The 24,412-nt window shown below is 41.5% G+C and overlaps 1 protein-coding gene across 1 annotated transcript in view; it reads right to left on the bottom strand.

Annotated features, from left to right (window-relative positions):
* Positions 1–24,412, bottom strand: part of LOC138165236 (neuronal growth regulator 1) — a 1,124,289-nt gene that overhangs the window by 240,816 nt on the left and 859,061 nt on the right. Inside the window, exon 5 of the mRNA XM_069093354.1 lies at positions 10,326–10,446. Within this exon, the coding sequence (XP_068949455.1) occupies positions 10,326–10,446 (121 nt within the window). The remainder of the gene's footprint in view (positions 1–10,325; positions 10,447–24,412) is intronic.

The following is a 24,412-nucleotide window of genomic DNA, read 5'->3' as shown; positions in this document are numbered from 1 at the left end:
CTAATTGCAAGAGTCCCACATGTCTACCGACTGCTGGTGGAGTGTGTGTCACTCCGAGTGAATAAGCCACAATAATTCTGTCTCTGGCTTGTGCTGCCTTATAGACAATGGCTGGTCAGACAGACCCACAGGGAAATCATCCAACAGGAACAAGCATAACCAAATGCCTATAGTTACTGTGCTGAGCAATTTCCAAATTTCCTCTGATTTGACACATTTGGGGGAAAATTAACAAGAGGAAGAATTCAAGTCACCTGGACCAGATGAACTACATCCTTGGGTCCTGATGGAATGGGCAGGTGAGATGTTCAGCCAACATCACCAGTGCTGATGATTGGGAGAGGCATGGCAGGATCGGAGAAGGGCAAATGTCTTGATTTTCAAAGAGCCAAAGAGAATAGAGTCTGCAAAGTCTAAACCTGGAAACTTTACTACAACACCTGGTAAATTTCAGAGTGTGTCATGAAATGCACGGTTAGTAAACTTTCAGATAAAGAATTGTAAATGACAAAGAACTAGAATTGTTTCAATAAATGCTGATTAATTGATTGCTTCATCAGGAACAGGTCACATCAGACAAAGTCCTTTCTTTTTTGTTTTTCTTTTTTTTAAACACAGTTACTAGAATTATAATTCAGAGGAATATCACTGTTGCTATTAGTCATTTTTTAATGACGTCTGACTCTTCCTGACCCCATTTTAGGGTTTTCTTGATAAAGACACTGGAGTGGTTTTTGCCATTTCCTTCTCCAGCTCATTTTATAGATGAAGAAACTGCAGCAAACAAGGTTCAGTGACTTGTCTAGGGTCACACAGTTAATACGTATCTTAGGCAAGCTTTGAACTCATAAAAATGAGTGTTCCTGACTCTAGGGACAGTGCTCTATCAACTGCGCCACCTGGCTGCCCTAGGGGTACTGTAGCTAGACTTTAGTAGATTTTAGAAAGGCGATAATGTTCCTTGCTATTCCTGTGGAAAATATGGAAATGGAATGGATTTGGAATTGGCCTGTTGGCCAAACTTGGAGAAGTCATGAATGTTTAAATGTCAAAATGGAAAGGATGACTCCAGTGAAGGGCTCCGGGGAGCTGTCTAGATCTTTTGCTCCTTGCCCTGTTTTCCAATTTGTTAATTCTCCCTTCCAACTTTATGCTACCCCCAAATTTGACAACCATGCCATTCATACCTGTATTAATGACACTGATTAGAAAACAACTCCAGTTGTCCATGGTTGGACCGCTTGTAGAAGGGGTTGTTTTTCATGGAGGGGTTGAGTGAATGGTCTGAGGACTGGCCAACTCCAACACCTCTAAAAACAATGTGAACTTGGCTTGATTTGCCAAGCTAGTGTGAGAGAAGTGCGCCTTACTCCTAACTTGTTATTACAGAACTTTAGACTTTGAGATTGAAGCAGTCAATCAGACATATGAGCTAAATGTGAACACCTTCATTGAATCAATGTGTCAATCAAAGACTTTACAGCCGGTGAAAAAAATCTGTGATTGATTTAGAAATCCTAAAATCCATTGAATGGAGTGAAATGAGGACATAAAGGAAATAGGTTGGTATTGGCTGGGGAGAGTCAGTCATGCCCTGGAGTTATGATATAAAATGGAAGATCAATTTGTAACTTAGGGTTTCAGGGTTTGCCAGCAGAGAAGGAAAGGCAAGCTCAAGAGCTGAGCCAGGATGGATTGACAGGAAAGGGGCCACAGACAGAGGCATTAATGAAATGGAGGACTGAGTGTATCAAAGAGAAATGAGACAGAGAAAGGCTATTGATCTCCTAGGCATTTGGGAAGTCTTGGGCTAAAGGCGCCAGTGGTCCTAACCTTTTCAAGGAGCAGGGGGAGTGCCAAGAAAATATCTGTTCTTTCTCCAACTTCTTAAGTGGGCACTTCCCCAAGTGCCTATCCTAAAAGACCAACTTTGCTTGATTCTTTAATCCAATTGTTCTGATAACCTAGACTTTGCCTCCACCTCCCCAAAAGCCAGGAGTCACATAGAAATCAATGTAAATTTAAATGGAGGCAGAGAGCCAAATCAGTTCTTTCTAACTGGGGCCTCTGAGCAACTGTGATTCTCTTCCTAAATTTTCATTTAATCTAAAGTCCCCAAAGTAGTAGAAGCCTGGTTCTACAGAACCTGAGGGGATATTGTATTTCACCTAGCCTTACAACTAACTTTTTCTCATAATAGGGTACAGCTTATTACATTTCCAGAGAGGAAGTGAGGGGTCAGCTACCTCTGGTCACTGGCACCCTGACCTGCATCCACTGGGGTCACAATAGAAAAACTGGAATAGAGACAAGAAGTGAGGCAGAGGAAGAGAAAAGGTTCATGATTGTTGAAGAGGCAGATTTAAGCTCAATCTCACTAAAGGGGATCTGGTAATAAACACTCCCGTGCTGTCAAAATACTCTGGTGGTTGTTGCAAATCAGGATCTTTCCTTTTGCTGTCAACAATCTGCCATCGTTCTTTGGGGGCCACAGGGAGGATTGTGTGACTCACTCAGGAAGGCAAAACCAAACCACAGCGAAAGCGATGGAATCTCTGTCTTCAGGTTTCAGCATTGATGGACCTTGGGGGGCCATGGGTTATGAACCATTCTTGGAAGAAGGAGGGGAGAGAGGATGGATTTTGAAAATGATAATGGGGAGAACCCATGCTTCATTATTTCTATTCTAGCCACCCATTCACTCTATGTTGTCCAGTTATATGGGTTTATTTACCTTTCCCTTTTCTCGCTCTGACATCCTCAGTCTTTGAATAAGTTGTTCCCCTTTGCTGGGAGGAACACCCACCGCTCACTCCTGCCTTTCAGAAGCCCTGGCTTCCTTCAAGGCACAGAGGATCACTTGTTCCACAGCCAGCAAGCAGCTTTGTGCCGGGTACTGTGCTTGGTACTAGGGAGCAAAAGGGGGAAAAGTCCTGCCTCCAGCCAAGTGAGGATAGTATACAGACAAACTCACGGAACATTGAATGGATGGCGATTGGAGGAGGTATTTGGAGAATAGAGTCAAGAAAACCAAGTCAGCCTCTTGAAGGAAGTGGCCAGAGCTGAGCTTTGGTACAACTTAGATTCTGCCTTCCACATGCAGTCTGTTCTGCTCACTTCCCCTCCTCCACCCCACCCCCATTGTTCACATCTATCCCCTCCTCAAATGATTCTGTCTTAACCTGACTCTGCTTATGCCTGTGCTTACTCTATCAAATTACCAAGGTGCTGCTCTCACCATCCTAAGTCAAACAGGAGCTGCTTGAGGATAGGGATGGCTTTATTGTTGTCTTTGTTATTTCTAGCACCCAATACTGTGTCTGCTATATGGTAAGCATTCTATGAGGATTCAATGGATCACATTAACTTGAGTACCCTTCAGAAAACATCTCTCGGTTCTACTGTCAGCGGCAGATTTGGGAACAAGATGAGCCATGGGCCTATCTTCATGGGTCACATCATTCCTTCATCATGTGGGCATTTCCCTACACTGCCTGGCACATTGTAGTCATCATTGATTGTATCTCTGCATCAAACACTACAGTCTCATTTTGTAATGTGTAGACAGATAAGTATGTCCTTAAGGGCATACGGGATCCCTGGAACACATACATTCTATGCCGCCATTTTAAAGGCAAAATAGTCTCTCCTTTTTTCCCCATGTAATCCCATCCAAGCACACTGTTGTGCTTGAAGATTTGGTTTAAAATATCTGAGGAGGGCATGAAAGGTACCACTGTTTGCCAAAAGCACCTAGATATCATCATCATCACCACCATTACCATCGCACTTTGTGGTTTGCAGCATTTGACATATATTGTCTTATTTAATCCTGACAACAACCTATTGTCACCATTTTACAGATGGGAAGCTGAGACATTGTCCAAATTTCTTCAGCTGTTATACACTGACTTGAGAAGCTCTCCCAGAGGAATAAAAAGCAGCTAGAGCTTTAGTGGTCCTGGAGGCCCCTGAATTATCTCTGTCCAGAATAACAACTATCACTTGACCTCTCTGGGCCTCAGTTTTCCCCTTTGAAATGAGATAATATTTTAAAATTACTTTGTAAACCTTTGAATGCTACATATATTAATATAGATTATATTTTGTATTATAATTATATATTGATGATGATGGTGATGATGATTATTTGGACCATTATTTCACACCATCATGAATAGTCTTTCAAGAACTTTTAAGAATTATTCACTCATATTTTTCATCACTAAGGTATTAGAAACTCCTTTGATTTTCTTTTCTTTTTTTTTCAGGACTTAATTTTTATTCAATTTGGTTTGGTTAATTGTTTAGGCTTAAGAAAGTGATGGAGAAAATGTTAATAATGCATATTAAATTTAGGAGTATGTCATGCCTATAGACTTGGTTCTTTTCTTTTGGAGAGTTGGTTGTTAAACTTTTATCAGCACGCCTTCTAGTAAAGCAATGGTCTATGGTCATCATCTAAGATTTCTGTGCTGTTGAAAAGGTGACCTCGTCTCTCACTTTTCTTCTTACTCTATTAATTTGAATTTCTACCCAACATTTTCCTCCATCCCCTTGATTCTTTTTTTAATTGAATTTTACGTTTATTTTTACTTTACATCATTGATTTCCACAAGATTTTGAGTTACAAATTTTCTCCCTATTTTCCCCCTACCCATCACCCCAAAACAGCCATCCCACTGAATAATACCTCCCCCAATCTGCTCTCTCCCATAAATTTCCCCATCCCCCCTCTGACTTTCCAGTAGGGCATGGTGGATCTCTATGTCCCAGTGCCTGTATAACTTATTTCCCAGTAACATATAAAATAATAACAATTATATATGTATATATATATATATATTTAAACATTTGATTTTAAAACTTTGAATTCCAGATTCTTTCCCTTCCTCCCTCATCAGTGACCCTTACTGGGAAGATAAGCAATTCAATATAGGTTGTACATGTGTAGCTATGCAAAACATTTCCATAGTGGATATACTGTGAAAAACTGACTGTATTTCTCTCCATTCTATCCCACCCCCACTTGTTCTATTCTCTACTTTGATCCTGTCCCTTTAAATAGTGTGTACTTCCAACTTTCTTCCCCACCCCCAGCCTGCCATCCCTTCCATCATCCCCCCTCTCATCCCCTTTCCCCATACTCTTGTGTAGGGTGAGATACCCTATTTAGTGTGTATGTCATTCCCTCCCTAAGCCAAATTCAATGAGAGTAAGTCTGAATCATTCCCTTTTGCCTTCCTGTTCTTCCCCTCCATTGTTATAGTTTTCCCTTGCCTCTTTTTTTTTCTGCCTTTTGGAAGGCAATTGGGGTTAAGTAACTTGCCCAAGGTTTCACGGCTAGTTTTTTTTTTGTGTGGGTGTTAAGTGTCTGAGGCCAGAATCGAACTCGGGGTGCTCCTGACTCCAGGGCCGGCACTTTATTTACTGTGCTATCTAGTCGCCCCTCCCTTGCCTCTTCTACATGAGATAATTTACCTCATTCTGTCTTTCCCCATCTCCTCTCCTTATATTCCTCTATCACCTCTTAATTTCACCTAAGTATCATCCCTTCCAATTCAACTGGTCCTGTACCCTCTGTCTATGTATACTTGAGAAAATTTCATAAGTTACAATGATCATTTTTCCACGTAGGAATGTAAATAGTTCAACTTTGATAAGTTCCTCATGATTTCTTTTCCCTGTTTACCTTCTCATGCTTCTCTTGCTTCTTGTATCTGAATGTCAAATTTTCTATTCAACTCTGTTTTTTTCATCAAGAATGCTTGAAAGTTCTCTATTCCATTGAATGACCATATTTTCCCCTGAAACATGATACTCAGTTTTTCTGGGTAGGTGATTCTTGGTTTTAATCCCAGCTCTTTTGACCTCCAAAATATCATATTCCAAGCCCTTCGATCCCTCAGTGTAGAAGCTGCCAGATCCTGTGTTATCCTGATTGTGTTTCTACAATATTCAAATTGTTTCTTTCTAGCTGCTTGTAATATTTTCTCCTTGATCTGGGAACTCCAGATCCTGGCTATAATATTCCTAGGAGTTTTTATTTTTGGATCTTTTTCAAGATGTTGATAGGTGGATTCTTTCAAACTCTATTTTGCCCTCTGGTTCTAAAACATCAGGGTAATTTTCCTTGAGAATTTCTTGAAGGATGATTTCTAGGTTCTTTTTTTTGATCATGGCTTTCAGGTAGTCCAATAATTTTTAAATTATCTCTCCTGGATCTATTTTCTAGGTCAGTGGTTTTTCCAATGAGATAATTCACATTGTCTTCTATTTTTTCATTTGTTTGGATCTATTTAATAGCATTTTGATTTCTTATAAAGTCACTAGCTTTTGTTTGCTCCAATCTAATTCTGAAGGAATGATTCTCTTCAGTGACCTTTTTTAGATTCTTTTTGCATCTGGGAAATTTGGCTTTTTAAGGCATTCTTCTCACTAGCTTCTATTTGCTCCAATCTAATTCTGAAGGAATGATTCTCTTCAGTGAGATTTTTAGATTCTTTTTTCATCTGGGAAATTTGGCTTTTTAAGGCATTCTTCTCCTCAATGCCTTTTTGAGCCTCTTTTGCCATTTGAGTTAGTCTATTTTTTAAGGTATTATTTTCTTCATTCAGGTTGTTGACTCTCATTTCATAATTTTCTTGCATCATTCTCATTCTCTTCCCAATTTTTCCTCCATTTCTCTTATTTGGTTTTCAAAATCCTTCTTAAGATTCTCTGTGGCCTGTAAACAGCTTGTATTTTTCTTGGAAGCTTTTGGTGCAGGAGTTCTGACTTCACTGTCTTCCTCCTGTTCCATGCTTTTATCCTTTTTCTCCCCAAAATAGGAATGTAAAGTTGGATTTCTGTGCTTGCTTTGCTTCCTTTGCTTGTTCAAGTTGCCACTCAATTACTTTACTTTTGAAATTTTTGCCACAGTAGAACTCTGCTACCAGAGAAAGGAGCTTTGTCCCAGATTTCTGGGGTTTTCTCAGCTGCTGGAGCTATTAGTTGGCTGCCATCTCTGATGCCTCCACAAGCTCTGGCAAACTGGTCATGCACTCCAGGACTTACCCTAGACAGTGATCCATATCCAAGCAGGTTAAACCAAGGATTATTACCCCTCATATTGGTCACTTGGTCCCCCTATACTCTGCTGGCCAGGAGCTCTGAAGCAGCTATGTGGTGGTGGCTGCATGGCCAGCATGCCTCAGCTGCTTTTCCCTCCAGGGGCAAAGGCCGGACTGCACTCCCTAACTCATCGTTCCTGAAGTCCACACTGCATTGACCTCTCACTTTGTCCTACATATGTATGGGTTGATAATTCTGGAAACCACCACAGCTGCTGGTGATCTGAAGTCCCTTCAGCTGGTTGCTGGTTGTAGCCGCCCTGAGGCTAAAACCTCTGGTTCATGTGGGCTGGGCTTAGCTCTTGGAGCCCTGTGCTGGCCCTTTCCTGCTGTCCTGCTGGACTCTCTTCAGCAGGAAGTTAGCTTCTCTCTGTCATTATGTGGGTTCTGTAGTTCCAAAGTTTGTTTAGTGTCATTTTTTACATGAATTGGAGGAGGTGAAAGCGGCAGCCGCGTGGAAGTCCCGTTTCTACTCTGCCATCTTGCCTCTGAGACCGCCTTTGATTTTCTCAATAAGCTTTCAGTGCAATTTAAAAATAGGAAATAAAACACAATTTCACCTTTTCATCTTTCACTACAATCTTATTCCAATACCTCATCATGAATTCTTGAAAGCCATGACAATGTTTTGTAGCTGGGTTTTTACCAGCCAAGTGTCAACAGAGTATTTGAAAATCATCATTATCTTATGTTGTTCATATTCCACCATAAGACAATGATGATGATGGTGATGGTGATGGTGATGGTGATTCATCCTTGAGGTGCCTTCTTTAGGGATGCTGCTAATGACAAAGCTGGCTAACATTTCACTAGCTCTTTGCATGCTTGATCTCCTTTTATCTTCTTAACTACCGTGTGAAGTAGGTGCTACTATAATTTCTATTTTTCAGATCTGTACAATATGTTAGAGGTAGAAATTGAATGAGTCTCCCTGACTCTGAGCCTCCTACTCTATCCATGACTCTACCAGCTGCCATACAAAACAGTTGCTACAAAGGGGGATTTTCAATACTCCAGTTGTCTGTGATGTTGATGATATGGTTACTCTTTCCAATAATGCAGAAATTGAAATATATGAATACCTTGGTAATTAAGCTTCAAGAATAGTTGTTCCCCCAAAACTTTATCAATGTGCCTCAGCCTCTTATAACTTATCTAGGCCTGACCTCAGCCAACAGGCAAATAATGAACCAACAGGTCCATGCTCAAAGACTTTTCAGCTTCAAGGAAACAGCTAAAGTATACATTGCATGGTCATGACTTTTAAGAATTCATTATGAGTGATTGGGATAAGATTTGTGGAAGGCAGGGTTAAATTGTGGTTTATTTGCTGTTTTAAAATTGCATTGAAATCTTATTGAGATAGTCAAGGGTATTTACAATAGCTTAGTGGTAAAAAAAAATACGAGTCAACAATTCTTAAAGTAGAAATACAAACTGTTGACCTCTCTATGAAAGAATGGTCCAAATTCTAATAATGAGAGAACAATAAATCAAAACAATTCTAAGGTTTCAGCTCATGCCTAGGAGCCTGGATAAGATAACAAAAGATGGGGAGAGTCAATGTTAGAGGGTTTTTAGGAAGATGGGTTTGTTAATGCTTGGTTGGTATTATGCAAATACCATATCATTATCCATAATGTTGATCCCAGATTCCAATATGACACGAATATTCTAAGAGGTCATTGATAAGGAGAAATTTTCCATATACTACAAAATATGTCTTAAGTGACCTTTTGTGACTGCAAAGACCCCCAAACTAAGTAGGTTCCCATCCGCTGGGGAATGTTTAAACATGCCGTAGAAGCTGAATATGATGGAATATTAAAATATTTTAAGAAATGATGCATATGATGAACACAGAGAAACTTGGATAGACTTACATGAACTGATGCAAAGCCAAGTAGGAAAAACAAAGAGAACAATATACCAAGTGATTACAAAAAGAAAAATGGGAAGAATAACCATAAAAGAGTAAACTCAATTCCAATTTATCCCGTATATATCTTGTTTGCATGTTATTTCCACTATGTAGAAAATTGCATCTATTTTCACACTTTTTCAGCGTATTGCAGTTTTTTTGATTTTCCCCTTCCTCTTTTTTTTTCCTTTAAAAATATTCTTTGTGACATGGTAAAGTTTTCTGGGAAGGGAGGTGGTCTAAGGATATTTAGACGAATTTTGGTAATATATAAATAAAAGAGAGCAATAAAAATGTATTTGAAAAAGTCAAGGGCACTTTGTATTGCTTAACTTGAAGTACCACCTTTTATATTCTTCCTGACCCTCTCAATTAACTATATGGAACTACTTTTTCCCTGCTTCATATATTTATATTTATTCTGCATATAAATATATTTATTCATTTCCCATGTTAGAATTGAAGGTCTATGAGAAAAAGGATTAGGTGATTAATAAGTACTTAGTAAGAGGAAGAGGAGGAGTCCCAGCAGTAGTATTAATGTTTCTATCAACAGCAAACTGCCTCACAGTAGTCACTTCAAAAATGGTTGTTAAATGACTGAACAATTGACTAGTTTATATTGTGGTATGTTATAATAGATTTATTTAGAATGTGAAAAACTTGGGTTCCAGTGCTCCTTTTGGAAAACATGGTCTTTATAATCTTCCCCAATTTACTTAATCTGAGTGCACTCCCCCTCCCCCCCAGCAATTATTTCATAAATTGGGGAACAGATGCTGATCTGCATTGGGTGAAGGATTTGTAGAAGGTCACTATGCCATTAAAATCACAGGGAGAGACAGAGACAGAAAGAAGCGGAGAGATAGAGATAAGAGAGACAAAAATGGAGAGAGAAAGCGACAGAGGAAGAAACACTGAAACAAAGAGACAGGGAGAGAACGAGATAGAATTTAGAAGGGGTTTAATTTAATGTCAGGTGTCTTTTTACTAGTTATGTCTGGTGCATATGTGAGTATTTGTGAAAGTACCTAAGAATGTAGGTTCAGAAATGAGGTAAAAATGTAAATAGGTATGAAATTGCAACTTGACAATCATTTCCACTGTCCTAGAAAACCGGACATTTCTTTCTGACACAATTAGCTCCTTAGCCTCCCACTATGGGGCCCACGTGGGGCTCACCAACCTGCCTACAAGAGGCATCCAACCCAGTTTAAGCAACTAGTGTCTCATAAACACAAACACATCAGCTCAACGTTCTCAGATGCCAACAAAAAGCCCCAAGTTCTTACTTCTTCTCTCCTTTGTACCACTCGAAAGCTGGAGGTGGCACACCTGCACCTTCACATCTTATCAATCCGCTGCGTCCAGGGGCCACTGTGCCAGATTTAATTTCCTGGATTGTGGGAGCAACTGGGGGAGAAAAAAAAAAGTATTTGTAAGCAACAAAATCAACTGCAGAAATATTGCACATATATATATATATATTTTTATTCTTTCTATATTCAAAGTAATCTTATACCTGATGGGCTAATACATCACATTTTCTGTGTTTTATGTTGCTAATACAAAACCAGTCATTTTCAGCTGCATTTTTCAAGTTGAACAGCAAATAGATGTTTCCTGGGAGTGCAGTGTAAAGGTAATCCATTTTCCTCTCTCTTTTAAGAAGTGAGATGGGGGCAGGGAGGAGAGAGTGTAAGGAGTGTACCAGACAAACACTTTATAATGTGTCTTTTTTCTTAGGAAAAAAATGTTACTCTAAAAATGTGTGAACACCATGAACACTACTAATAAAACAAGGCGGAGGTCTACACTCTAGGGGATTATCGTCCTTGGGCAAAGAACTGACTCAGTTAGGCTGTTGGGGATCTAAAAATAGCTAAGAGATGTGGCTCTCTTTAGGAAGTCATAAAACACCATGGGGCATAAGGCTCCTTCTATATGTAGAAAATGTGGAGAGAGACAGAAGAACAGCATAAGCATTCTTCCCACACGATGTGGCCTTTATTGTGAAGCAGATTGTTGATGGTTCATCAGAATCCATCAAGGTTAGCGCTTTGCTCCTAAATTATACCACCTCCATGCTTCTTTTATATTTCTGTTCTCCACAGTAGGGGGTTGAATTGTGTCTGAGGCAAGGGCAGAGGGGAAGTTCTGGGGAAAAGGGGGGCATAATTAAGTCCCTCTTTAGAACAAAGTGAAAAATAATGCAGAATTGCAGATCTAAAAGGGTTGAGTGAAAAAGTAGGATTAAAACAAATTAGAAAATGCTTTTGTATTTTCAATTTTAAATATTTCATGGGTTCCTAAAATTCACTAAAACAAAGCCCCAAATAGCTTCACATAATTTAAGCTATTTCCCCCCAAAAATGATCTTGATATTATTTTGCAGTTAGTAAATCCACACAAGGCCTATGAGCAGATTGTGCAATGTATTCTCTTCCTTTCAATCATTCGGATATTTTAACGGATTTAGGATTTCATTAATGTTCGGGCTCTCCAGTGATGCAGATGGTGGCTGATCCATGACCGCTCAGACAGCTCTTAGCCTTCTCTCCCTATGAATTTCCCACAAGAGGTCCTCTAAACAGCCTATCAATTGTCCTTCCCTTCTCTTGGCATGGTAATGATACCAGTGGAACTCAAGGGCTGATCTTTGACTGAGCTTTGCTCTTTCCTTGTGTCCGGTGCATCTTTTTTCTTATTCAATTCTGTAATTATAGAGTCAGAGAAAATAGAACGACATATTTAAAGCTGGAATGGATCTCAGACGTCATTCCGTAAAATCTTCTCATTGATTCAATGTGGAAACTTGGGACACAGGCTACTGTCATGTCTTCAAAGTCACATAAGCAATAGGTGACAAAGACTCAATCTGAACTCAAATCAAGTCCTCAGCTTACAGACCTAGTGATCTTTCCAGTATCCTAGGGTGCCTTGAATACCTGTAAGCTTAGAGGAGAGCTACCTCAGTTTTATTTTCTTTGAATACTCAATTCCTGGAAAATGCTAGGAGCTCGATGCTTATTGAGCAGTGGATTGGTTAGCTGGGTGCGGCTGTCCTTTCCATAGTTCCTCTTTCGTATCTTCTTGTCTGTCCTGTTTCTATGCACTCACAGCCTTTATTCTCCCTCTCAGTTGTTTTCTGGGCGACTCTCAATTTTGATTCTTTGTAGATTTTAGAGTCCCATGAATTCTAGAAGGATAATTTCTCTCTTTCACGTAGCTTTCTCCCCATCACACAAAGAGGCTATAACTTTTATGATTTCTAGCTATTATTGAAGATGCAATAGCCACTTGCCACAAAAGATCCATTCCAAGTTTCTATTGATATCCCGGTTAGTTTAATTACTTCATATCGTCAGGAGTACCATGACTCGCTACAAACAAAACCATGAGATTGACATTGTCTGAAAAGGCAAGGATGAGGAACTGAAATGAAAATTGAATCTTCTCTTTAAAAGCACCAAATGAATGAACCAAGGCCTGACTGAATGAACGAAGGGATGGAAAAGCACTCACTCTACACAAGTCACTGCCAGGCAATGGGGGCACACACACAAGTCAAGACAATCCTGCTTTCCAGGAGCTCACATTATAAGAAGGCACTGAAAGAGACCAAATCCGGCCCCCAGGGACAGACGATGGACATCAGTGCCGAAGTGACATGTAAGGGACGTCCAACGGACACAAAGTAAATTCAAATACAATGGTCATCTGGGAGGGTCCTGGCCACATCAGTCTTCAGCAGCACATGGAGTCTGGCTGATAAACTTGTGGACTTTGGAACCTGGGCAGATCCTTTAGCCACACGGTGAAGGGAGAGCTTTGGAGGGGCTGCTGACACAGCCCTGGGGTGTATTACAAAAGACACTCTCTGTCCAAAGTGAGCTTCCATGACTTTTCTGCCTGTCTGGGTTCGAGTGAGGAAGGAAAAAGGCTGGGAGCCTCCAGCTGGAGGAGTGACCTCTGGCCCCACTCACCTGAACTGGAATGACTCAGACAGGAGGCTACCGGCTGTGGGGAGCAAGGTTGTGCCAGAGGCCTCAGCAGGCTCCTGCTGCTTCACTGCTCAACTGGGCTGCCATCCTGTGTCCTGTGAGGACATGTCCTTGCTCTCTCTTTAATTTTTCTCTTGTTTTTAGATGAAGTGTTAGAGATGCCAATGACCTAAGAAACTTTGAAAGGTTGAAATGGCAATAGGTGGGAGCCCAAGAGCTGGAGTTTAGGCTAGGATTTAATGGAGGCTGAGCACAGGGGAGGTCACTCGGTCAGTCAGCATCAAAGAAGAGCCTACCATGTGCCAGGCTAAATGTGCTAAATGTTGGGGATAAAAAGAAAGGCCGATAGTCCCTGCCCTCCAAGGACCCCCAGTCTGAAGCATGCAGCTCCATACAAGTGAAATCTTTTCAGGAGACAGTGGAGATGGGAAGGCATTGAGGGTGGGTGGCTCAGGAAAGGCTTCTCACAGGAAGGGGGGTTTTAGCTAGGACTTGGAGGAAGCCAGAGAGGAAGAGAGGAGGAAGGAGCATATTCCACGAATGGAGGACAGCAGCAAAACAGCCTGGATTTGGGAGACTGAGGATCTCGTTCGAGGAACGGCGAGTCTGAGAGCCGCTGGATTCCCGAGAGCCTCACAGGGTGAAATAAGGAGAGGTCAGCTTATATGGACTCTGAATGGTGAAGAGTGGTATCATGTTTGACCCTGGAGGAAACAGGGAGCCATTGGAGTTTATTAAACAGGTGACATGGTCAGACCTGCATGTCAGGAAGCTCATTTGGTCACCAATGGATGATGAATTGTAAGTGGATGGAGACCTGAGGCTGGTAGATCCACCAGCTCACTGTTGCCATTGTCTAGGTGTGAGGAAACACTGGTGGAATCAGAGGAGAGAAGGGGGGACATACAAGAGCCGTTAAGTAGGTGAAATCGATAGAATTTGGTACCAGATTGGATGGGGGGGGGCTAAGTATTGAGGAGTTCAGGTTAACTCCTAACCCTCGAGTCTGGCACTGGGAGGATGTTTTTGTTCTCTAGAGTAATAGGGATGGTAGGGGGAGAGGTTTTAGGGGGAAATATAATGAGTTCCATTTTGGAAAAAAATGTTTAGTATAATATATCTCCTGGACTTCCAGTCTGAGATGTCTGAAAACCAGTTGGAGATGGGAGCCTGGAGGACAGCAGAGAAGTTATGGCTGGTTAGGTAGATAGAGAATTTTCAGCAAAGAGGTGATAACTCAGCCATAGGAGCTTATGAAGAGAAGGTGTGAAAGGAGCCTGGAAAAATGCCCTGTCTGGCCCAGTACAGCTATGGTACAGACAGGCACTCCTCTTTGGGCTACGCTGAATTTGGATGTGACTTGGTGGGGCCTGTGCTTTATGCGAGCCCACTCCTTCCTGAAACTGAGGTGAAGGATGAAAGAGTATGAGCCCAGAGTTCTGGGAGAAATGCTTTGAAACTGCTGTTTTAACCATATCTTCAAAGCAAATGTCCCTTTGTGAGAGTTAATATATGGTAACTGGTTCAGGTGCTCAGGTGCTAATCACTGGAAGGTCTTAATAACATAGGGTAGAGACTAAAACTAAACGTGATGGACAGTGGGTGGAACACATGAGGATGGAGACTGGAGCAGAGGGCACGGAGGGAGACAGAGCTAAGCCTGGGGCCACACCTTACCAGCCCTTGGGACGAAGTTCCTAGCTATGGCCTTGCTCTGGCAGCCCTGACTCATCAATGTTAGTTGGAATGAGAAAGCCCCAAACTTTATAGAGGTGAAGCAAGAAATACTCTGCTTAATATGTGCCAGGCACTATGCCAGGCCTGGGGACAGAAAAAGAGGAAGGAAATATTTCCTTACCCCTAGGAGCTTACATCCTACAAAAATGAACTAAAGCATTACAGAAATTAAGCTAAAGGTTACATTTTACAAAGATTACCTAAAACATTATAGTTTGGAGGCTCTCAAAGACTAAGGGCACTTAGTAGGGCCATAAGTGATGAGGGAATTAGGGAAGGTGTGCAATTAAAAAAAAAGCAGAGCAGTAGTTGAAGGTGATTAATAGGTAACAAGAAATTGTGATCAATCAGCAAGTATTTATTAAACACCTACTATGTGCTAGGCCTATGGTAAATATTGGGGGAGAGGGACAAATGCATCCACAACTCCCTGCCCTCCAGAAGGTGGGACAGTATCAGGGAACCAGTGATGGGAAGGCACCAGCAGCCACTGCAGGCGCCATGCCTCAGCTTTGATCTCCCAGATGTGGACGTATGGAAGGACTGCAATGCTTATCCCAGTCACCATCCTACATGAGGTTTTCAGGGACTGAGTGCTGGCCCTGTCCCTGACCTGCTCCCGTGACATGGAGCCTGCTGCAGAAGCTTCCAGGACGAGTCGAGGCCATCATGCAATTGTCATGGTCTGTGCATGGCTAAGTTCCAGAAAGTCTTCATCCAATCCATTATCCTATGGGGACAGAACTTGCTCTTAACTCAACCTGTTGGAAAAGAGATGCAGAGGAGGGCTGCCATTGTCTGGAATGTTTACAGAGTCATGAATTATGCAGGTTGAGATGGTAGGAACAGGCTGCCATCTGGAATCCAACACCTAGAATAGTATCTGGCAGATAGAAGGCATTAAATAAATGATTACTGGTTTGCTAGATTGACTAACTGATGGTATCTTTGGAGAGAATGTCCATGCCAGTGAGATCATGAGTCCAATCACTATGTCGACATAGGAATTAATGTACTTACTAAGATAATCAAACCTCAGTAAGTGGGATCAATTGTGTTGTGGTCTAGGTGTATCTCCACTCAATTATTTAGTATTCTATAAAGAGAACCTCTGCCTAGTTAAATTAAATTTAAGCCACAGTAGTTAAATACATATATGTTATAGAATAATATATATTTCATATTATTAATTTATGTCATAGATTAATAGAATTGTTTAATATGTAGATTACACAACTCTAACACATTTCATAATATTTGATGTGTGTATATATAATACATGTAAATAATATATGTGTGTATGTATATGCATTATATATATTCATATTTATTATACATTTCTATCAGTCAAAGGACACTGATTATTAATAAAAGATATGAAACCAAGATTCCATGAGAATGCACCCGATTTCCTACCAAAATTACTTACAGTTAACACATGCACTTCGATTCATTCCGGACATTTTCCCCAAACCACCAGGTGGTGCAGTGCATAGAATGTTGGGTTTGGAGTCAGGAAGAACAGACAGACTTCGAATCTTAGCCCAGGTACATACGGTATTAGCTATTCGACCCTTGGCAAATCACTTAGCCTTGCTCTCAGGCTATCTGCATCTGTAAAATGACGGCCCTTTCGGCTGGAAATCTGCATTCCATTTCGAGATGTTATTTTTCTTCTCTTCCTGCTCATCTAACCCTTCCATCAATACACTAAGCAGCAGAGAATGTGACTGGTTAAGTTCCATCAACTGTGGAGGTCAGTGGCATCTTTCAGATCATATTGCAGTATACTCGAAGCTACAATTTGAGTGCCCTATGGCAGGTGAGAAGGGAGTTTTATTCGTGTAAAACTAAGGTAATTTCATGGGGACAATGCTGTTGATTTCATCAGAATGTTATTAGGCAGATGCACCAATGATAACAAAACAGATGTTGGGCTGAGCCAGCAATGAAAGGGTCAACCAGAGGTATTTAACACCTGTGTGATTAGCTGCTCATAAAAGAGCATCCTTCTTTTTTCGTTTGCTCAGTGGGATTATTTCCTTTCATTGTTAAGCCAGTCATTTCAGGCTGGAGATAATTAAGGGTTCTTCAGCCAAAACTCCAGGCTCTGCAGGTGCTAGCGACAGAGCCTTTGCAACTTGGCACCCAGTAAGCCCAATCCAGATGCAGTTTTTTAGCTCCTTGACAATAGCCAGAAAGAACTTCCTCCACTTCTTTGGTCCTATGTGGAAAGTCCTGGGAGCTGAGAAGGAACACATGTGTGGACTCTCCAGCAGCCTTGGAGAGTAGTGATCAGAGCAATGAACCCCTCATCGTCCTCTGATGGCCAAGGCAAGCTAACAAAAAACCCCTTGATTAGGATGTCATGAATCTACTGCCTCTGAGACAGCTGCTTGGAGCCTCACTTTTAGTGGCTTGTGATTTCACATAATTGTATTTGAAGACTTTATTCCAGGTGGTTATATTTTGGTCCCATGAATCAGGCAGAGAGCCCAGTAGGGAGGATCTCAGGAAAGAAAATGCCCCCCTTACTGAACAGAAGCAAAAAAGTTATTTTGCAAAAAAGTGCATTTATGGGGAGCATCCAATTATCCCTGTCCAAAATATATTCCAGAAAAGAAAACATTCCTAGTATCTACCTCTCGGTGCTTTCTTTAGGGTAGAGTACTCTCAGTTGGGAAATCTCACCTACTAATGCAAATTACAGAGCTTGCCAAGGACTTATTGAACACTTACTAGGTATCTAGCATGGTGATTAAAACTGGACGGACAAGGATGAATAGAAACTCAGCTCTCTACTATTTCCAGAACATTTTCAGAGGACAATGTGTGGTTGTGATTTGCCCAGGGTCCTACGTGTCAGACACATGACTTTGGATGATGCCAAGGTGGATGCTTTCTTCTTCCATCATGCCTGGTGACCTTTGCTAATTAATACCTTTAGAAGTTGTATTCTGCTAAAGCTTTTCCAGAGGGAGCCCCATCTGCAGCAGAGAGTAGCTATCCTCTCACACTCTCTTGTATTCAACTGCCTGTATCTATTTCTAGCTGCTCAGTTTATATTTATGCAGTATATATTTCTGTGTGTTTGGTGTTTCCCCTGTTAGAATGTGAGCTTGTTTGGAGAGGGGATTGTGTAATTCATTGTCTGTATTCCCAAGACCTAGTGATGAGGTGTGGGCTCTGGGAGCCCCCTTGAGCTCCCCTTGAATCTTTGAGGTACAGGATCTGGGAACCCCCCTTGAACTCTGATTAAATCATATGAGGCATTTGCATGAGGCTTATTGCCTTACATTGTGGCTGGGCCCAGACCTCAGTTACTAGCCTAGCCCTCCATTGTCCATCTACTTCCCACCCTTGAGCTTATGAAAATATCAATCCACTCTTGAACTGGCCTAGCCCATTGTCTGTAGTCCCCAGGTAGCCTCCAGCAACTTCCCACCCTTAAGCACTCATTGCCCTCATTAACTCCTTCTGAAGACCCTCCCCAAACTCCTCCTCTAGACCACCCCTGGATTCCTCCCACAGCCTTCTGTATATAAGACACCATCTCACATATGGTGTGAGAGCGCCATAGAAGGACCTAGCACAGACTTACTTACTCTGTGTCCAATGCAAGCAAACTTTTAATAAACTTTACTTTTCTTTGGCTGAGAAGGCTTGAGTCGAATTTGTTTGGCAGGATACAGCATGTTGGTATTTTGGGGTCTCCAGAGCAACACTAACCCTCTTTATAGGTAACCTCTTCACTAGGACAATGTCTGGCACATAGTAGGTGCTTAATAAATGTTGTTGATTGGATGGCTGGTTTTCACATGATAGATCTGGACCTGGAGATATATTCAGAGGACATCTTGCCGTGGGTGAGGGTGAGGTCTGTTGGTTAAACAACCAGTCTCTCAGAGATAGAAGTAGGTTTTGAACTCAGAACCTCAAGAGCCAATATTTTTCAATAATGATGTTAATGTTTTAATGAACTCTTTGCTTTTGGGGACTTAGTGGGGAAATATGGTTACTCCACTCAAAATAGGGGGTGGTGGTGGCTTCATATATCTCTCTGAATGGGATAAATGTTCAATTATAGGGAAAATAAAGAACTTATGAACTGTGGATTAATTTTTCTCTTAGAGATGTATTGAGTGCTATCTCAAAGCACCCAATTTGGGGACCAGCCAAATGTCGGAAGGCAAGCTGCTAAAAAGCCAAACTCTAAAGCTCTGTTGAATGACATTCCTTATTTTCCAAACACTTGGCTAGAAGTATTCTTCACCGTGAATCACAGAACATATTTTAAAGGGGAGGTTGAGGTTCTAAGGAACTGTTGAAGGATTTCAAGCTTCTCTTTTGTTACCAGTATGACTAATGGTGGTAAAAGGAAAATTCAGAGTACCTTCAACAAAGAAGAGATCTTTAACTGTGACATGCCATTTGAGCCACACAGCAACACTATAACAGGTAGGGTAGCTATTTTATACCAATTTTACATCTGAAGAAAGTGAGCTCTTAAACTTTCTGTGATATGCCTATGTATCTACAGCTAGTAAGTGTCAAAGGCAGGGTGACCTCAGGGCTTCTGAATGGCGAGGTCAGCCTCCAGAATTCTCCTCATGAACCCTTAGAGGTCATTAGCATATCACAGATCCAGTCCCTTTTTAAGAATTGGGAGCCATGGTGACTCTTCAGTTAAAGCAGTAGAAGCTGGTCTGTTACTCTTCCTGCTTCATTAACCCCCACCAGGGTACAAGTTGATTAAAACAGTCTTTCATCATTGCTCTCTGATCTCCCAGAATTCCTTCCACAGAACTGCCTTCTGTAATGTTGTTAATCAAGTTAATCTCCTTTGATATGCACAAATGGACGGCTTCCTACTTGGCTTCTCATTGCCCTTGATGGAAGAGAATTGGGTTCAATCGAGATGACTGAGCACGCCTGGCATGCCCGAACCTCTAAGTGTATGTTGGGAAGACCGAGTATTGTGGAACTCCCTGTATGATGGGGTCGAGAAAAGATCTCTGGTTGATGCAAGCCAATTAAATGAACTGGAAACTGAAATTGCATTCTATCTTTTGGGTGAAAAGCAATCAAGTACTGGAAATTTCCTTGTAAACTTGACCTTAATGGACTTGTTTAACTTTTTAATATCTGAGAGGACAATAGATGAAACCCAAAGCTCGGACTTCCTGCTGTGTTTACTGGTGTGGTGGAATGAGAGAATAGAGTTTGACATTCAGGTCTGCCCCCCGTAGGCAAAAGCAGATTTAATCATAGGCTCAGATCTGCAGGGAAGGGGGTGGGGGACTGTCTGATAAAACCCCACAATTTTACCGATGAGAAGACTTAAATCTTGAGGAGCGAAAAGATTTGCGAAAGGTCAAACAGATAAAAGGGGCACATCAGGATTTGAAATCAGCTCTTCTGACTATTGTTGGCACCACACCAGTCTCCCTCCCAAAGGAGAGCAGCCATGGGGAATGTACGAGGCATGGCTCCCTAGGTAGGAAATGGGGGGACAGGATCTGAAGCTACATCTCTGCCCTGACTCAAAGCCCCGTGCTCTGTGCTACTTTACTTACATAAACACCCATATCCATGTCATTATGGAATCCATATAAAGAGAAGAAATAGCAGGGAGTTATGGGGAGAGGGCATTGGTTTGGGAAGGGAGAGCACAGAAGGTTCCAGGTGGAAGGCGACACTCGAGCCAGTTCTTGAAGGAAGAGAAAGGCCAATGGAGATGAGATATGAGCAAAGTGGAGAAGATAGGAGAGAGTGTCATGGGTGAAAGACAGAATGAGGCCAGCTGGGTTTTGTGGCAGAGAACAGGAAGTAACTGATACACTATCAGGCTGAAAAGATAGGTTGTGAATTGCTTTAATGGCTGGGATCAATAAAATTTTGAATTTTATCCTGCTTATTGGTTCCAATAGGGAACCAATGGAGTTTCTCATTTGGAAGAGTGACATGGTTAGACCTTTGATTAAGAAAAATTACTTCAGCATCTTCTTGGAGGATGGATCAGACCGATGGGAGGGTGAACAATCAGAAATCTGTTTCAGTAATTTAGGTGAAGGAAGATGACAAGATGAAACTGAGATGGTGCATTGTCTGAATGGAGGGAAGGAGTCAGATCATGCATCCGTTCTGCACCTGCTGCAACTCACAGAACCAGACGTCTCCACCCTGCATACGACCTGGTCTCCTCACTCCCCCTTCTTCCTGCTTTCTTGCCTTCTTGTGTATACAGGATCCCACTTACTATATTGCAAGTTCCTTAGGGGAAGGACTGTCTTCTTTTTTCTTAATTATATCCCCAGCACTTATTATAGTGCCTGACACATAATAGGATCTTAATAATTGATTATTATATATTATATATTAATATTAAATTTTATATTAATAATTGGATTGAGTGTATAAAATGTCATAAAGGTAGAAATGGTGAGAACTGACAACTGATTTGATATGTGAACTATGGAACTATAAAAACTTGTAGGTAATGCAGAGGTTACAGACCCTGCAGACTGGAAAAATTCTGTTGCCTTTTATGGAATAAAAAAGAAGCTTAGAATATGGAAGGCTACTGAAGGAAGGATAAGGGAAAAAAATAGACTTGGATTTGTGATCTTTCTGGGAATTTGCTTGACATGTCCAATAGACAATTGGTAGGACTGAAGCTCAGGAGAGAGACCCCGGCTGGATACATGTATAGATAAGTTTTCTACATTGAGATAATCATTTTACCCATGGAAGTTAATGAGAGCAGCAAGGCAGAGGACAGCACAAGTAAAGAAAAGTGACCAGGACAGAGTATTGGGGAGCGGGAGATGATACAGGTGATGAGCCAGCAAAGAGACTGAAGGAGGAAGAGAATCAAAGGAGAGCGGTGTCCTGAAAACCCAGCGAGGAGAAAGGTAAAGAAAGGTGAGGGACTCACAAAAACCCTTCAGATGTGGCAATTACGACAGCACTGGCAGCTTTGGAGAGATTAGTGACCTTTAAGAGATTCATTTGGAAGCCAGTGTGTCCAGGATTGAAGAGAAGGATGAACCAAAGTGGAATCCCAAGGTTAGACTGCATCCCATGGAGCCCAGAGTTTAACTGAGAAATGGAAGAGATATGTGGGCTGATGGCTTCAGAGCATGGGAGGGGAGGCAGCAATTTGATTGGATTTATTTAATTAAATGTCATTTTTTTAAGGAGCAAAAGATTTGGAAATTTTGATGGCAGTAGTTAAGGAGCCAATATGAAAAAGAAAGGATGTGTGTGTGTGTAAAAATGCATGTGTATAAATGTATGTGTACATACCCATCTGTGTATATGCACATATCTGTGTATATTTACATATATGTATATATTTGCATATCTATATACACATGAGCACAGAGACATGTACACACATGCATAAACACATATACAATGATATTCAAAAAGTCGAAATTGTCCACACAAATGCCTTTTCCAGAAAATGAGAGGTCTTTGGGATGAAATACACAAACACATACACACACAAACACGTGTGCCTATGCACACTTCTATATCCTACAATGAAAATGAATTCCATAGTTACTACAAAAACCCATCCAATCTGAATTTTGCAAATATTTCCCTCAATCCTCCTCATGCGGACAGTGCCTGGACTTTGAGCTGAGAGCTAGGCCTGAGTCTTGCCACGTATCACTCATGTCACCTTTGGCAAAGTCATCTACCCGCTCGGGCCTCAGTTGCCTGCATTTTTAAGTGGTAATTAGATCAGATGACTTCTCAGTTCCTGTTCAGTTTGAAAATTCTCTGGTCTTTGAAAGGGCCTGATATATCTTGATTGGTTGAAATGCAATCATAAGGTACATTTTTCTAACATCACAGATTCAGAGGCATCTGTAAACTTCAGGGCCAGTGACATGGTGCAGTGCAGAGAGCACTGGACTTGGAATCAGGGAGATCCAATGAATCTAGCCTTGGATATCTGCCAGCTGGGAGACTCTAGGCAAGTTACTTAACCCTGTTTGCCTCAGTTTCTTCACATGTAAAATGAATTGGAGAAGGAAATGGCAAACAACTCCCATATCTTTGCTGAGAAAATAGTAAATGGGGTTAGAAAGAATCAGACATGACTGAAATGATGGAACAACAGTCTACTCTTTGCATTTTACAGATTAGTAAACTGAGATCCAGATAGCACAAGTGATTTGCATGTAGGTCCTCAGAGGAACTCAGAAGTCATTGAATCCTACCCTCTACCCCCCCTTTTTTTGCCTTTTGGAGGGCAATTGGGGTTAAGTAACTTGTGCAAGGTTACATGGCTAGTTCTTTTGTGTGGGGGATTGTGTCTGAGGCCGGAACAGAACTCTGGTCTTCCTGACTCCAGGGCCAGCGCTTTACTCATTGCGCCACCTAGCCGCCCCCAACCCCCCCTTTTTTCAAGGTGAGGCAATTCAGGCCAAAAGAGATTACATGATATGCCTAGAGCTGAATAGCTAATGTATAATTCAAACCTAGGCTCTTCCTGGTTGCCAGTCCAGTGATCTCTCCATGAAACTACACTTTCTCTTTCCCATGACATGGCCCAGAGAAGAGAAGATTCAGTGAGAATGTGATAGGAACCTTCAAACGTCCAAGGCTTGTCCTGTAAAAGATGGATCAGGCTTGGTGTGGTCTTTCTCAGAGGGCAGAACCCTGCTTCTGTCATGAGTGGAAGCTGCAAAGAGGTGAATTTAGGTTTGAAATCAGGAAATACTTCCTAACAACCTGAGATTTTCAAAGATAGAACAGGCAGAGAATGGGTAGCCTCAAGAGACAGCAGCTCCCAAATGGGCAGCCTTGAGAGGAGGGGGGCTCCCCTCCTTGGGGGTCTTTGAGCAGAACCTAGGAAACCATTTTTGGGTAGGTTCTAGAGGGAATTCCCCGTGGGTGTATGAGTTGGACAAGGAGGTGACCGGGACCCCTTCCCAGTCTGATTGCATGATGGCTGGTCCCCTTTTAGTTCACAAATGGTCACTCCAGTGATGCATCCAATGGAAAAGATGTTTGGGATTTACTGGGCCACCAACTGTATCAATAAGAATTAAATGGTCCACTGTTTTCTAAGCTATTCCCAGAAAACTTGTTTCTGAAGAAACAGTTTGCGATCTGATCTCTCCCCTCTTGTCAGTCATGCTGAAATTCAACCTTCATTTGATTGACTTGGATTCAAAAAACAGAGCCTGGGAGATTCCAGCAAGCCTATGTTTTTGAGGACTGTGGAACTGCATCTATCCAAAAGCAACCCCACTCCACTGACAGCATCACCATGCTGTCCACGTACAGTTTTGTCAGTGAGATTGCTCTTCAGTGCAAACACTTAAAAATCCATAAGCACATGAATTAATTCTTCTCATATTGAAGTTGGTATCAGTTTCCTGAGGTAAGAACTATTTGTTTTACTAAGTTCCCCAAGTGTTGGAATATTCCAAATGCCTTTTTGTAGATTACCTTTAAGACCGTTAGAATTATTCTTGATATATTTTCTCATGGGGAGGAAATATTCCTAATAGTATATTGTAAGAATCAGTCAACTGGTATTGATCAAACTCCCACTGAGCCCATGGTCTTGTTGTGGCGTAATGACAAAAACCATCAGAGAAAGAGCTTTTAGCAAA

Source organism: Petaurus breviceps, unplaced genomic scaffold, assembly GCF_028583685.1.
Source record: "Petaurus breviceps papuanus isolate PSGF00001 unplaced genomic scaffold, PetGlider_PUasm1.0 208, whole genome shotgun sequence".
Taxonomy (NCBI): Eukaryota; Metazoa; Chordata; class Mammalia; order Diprotodontia; family Petauridae; genus Petaurus; species Petaurus breviceps.
This window is presented reverse-complemented; position numbering and strand designations above follow the sequence as displayed.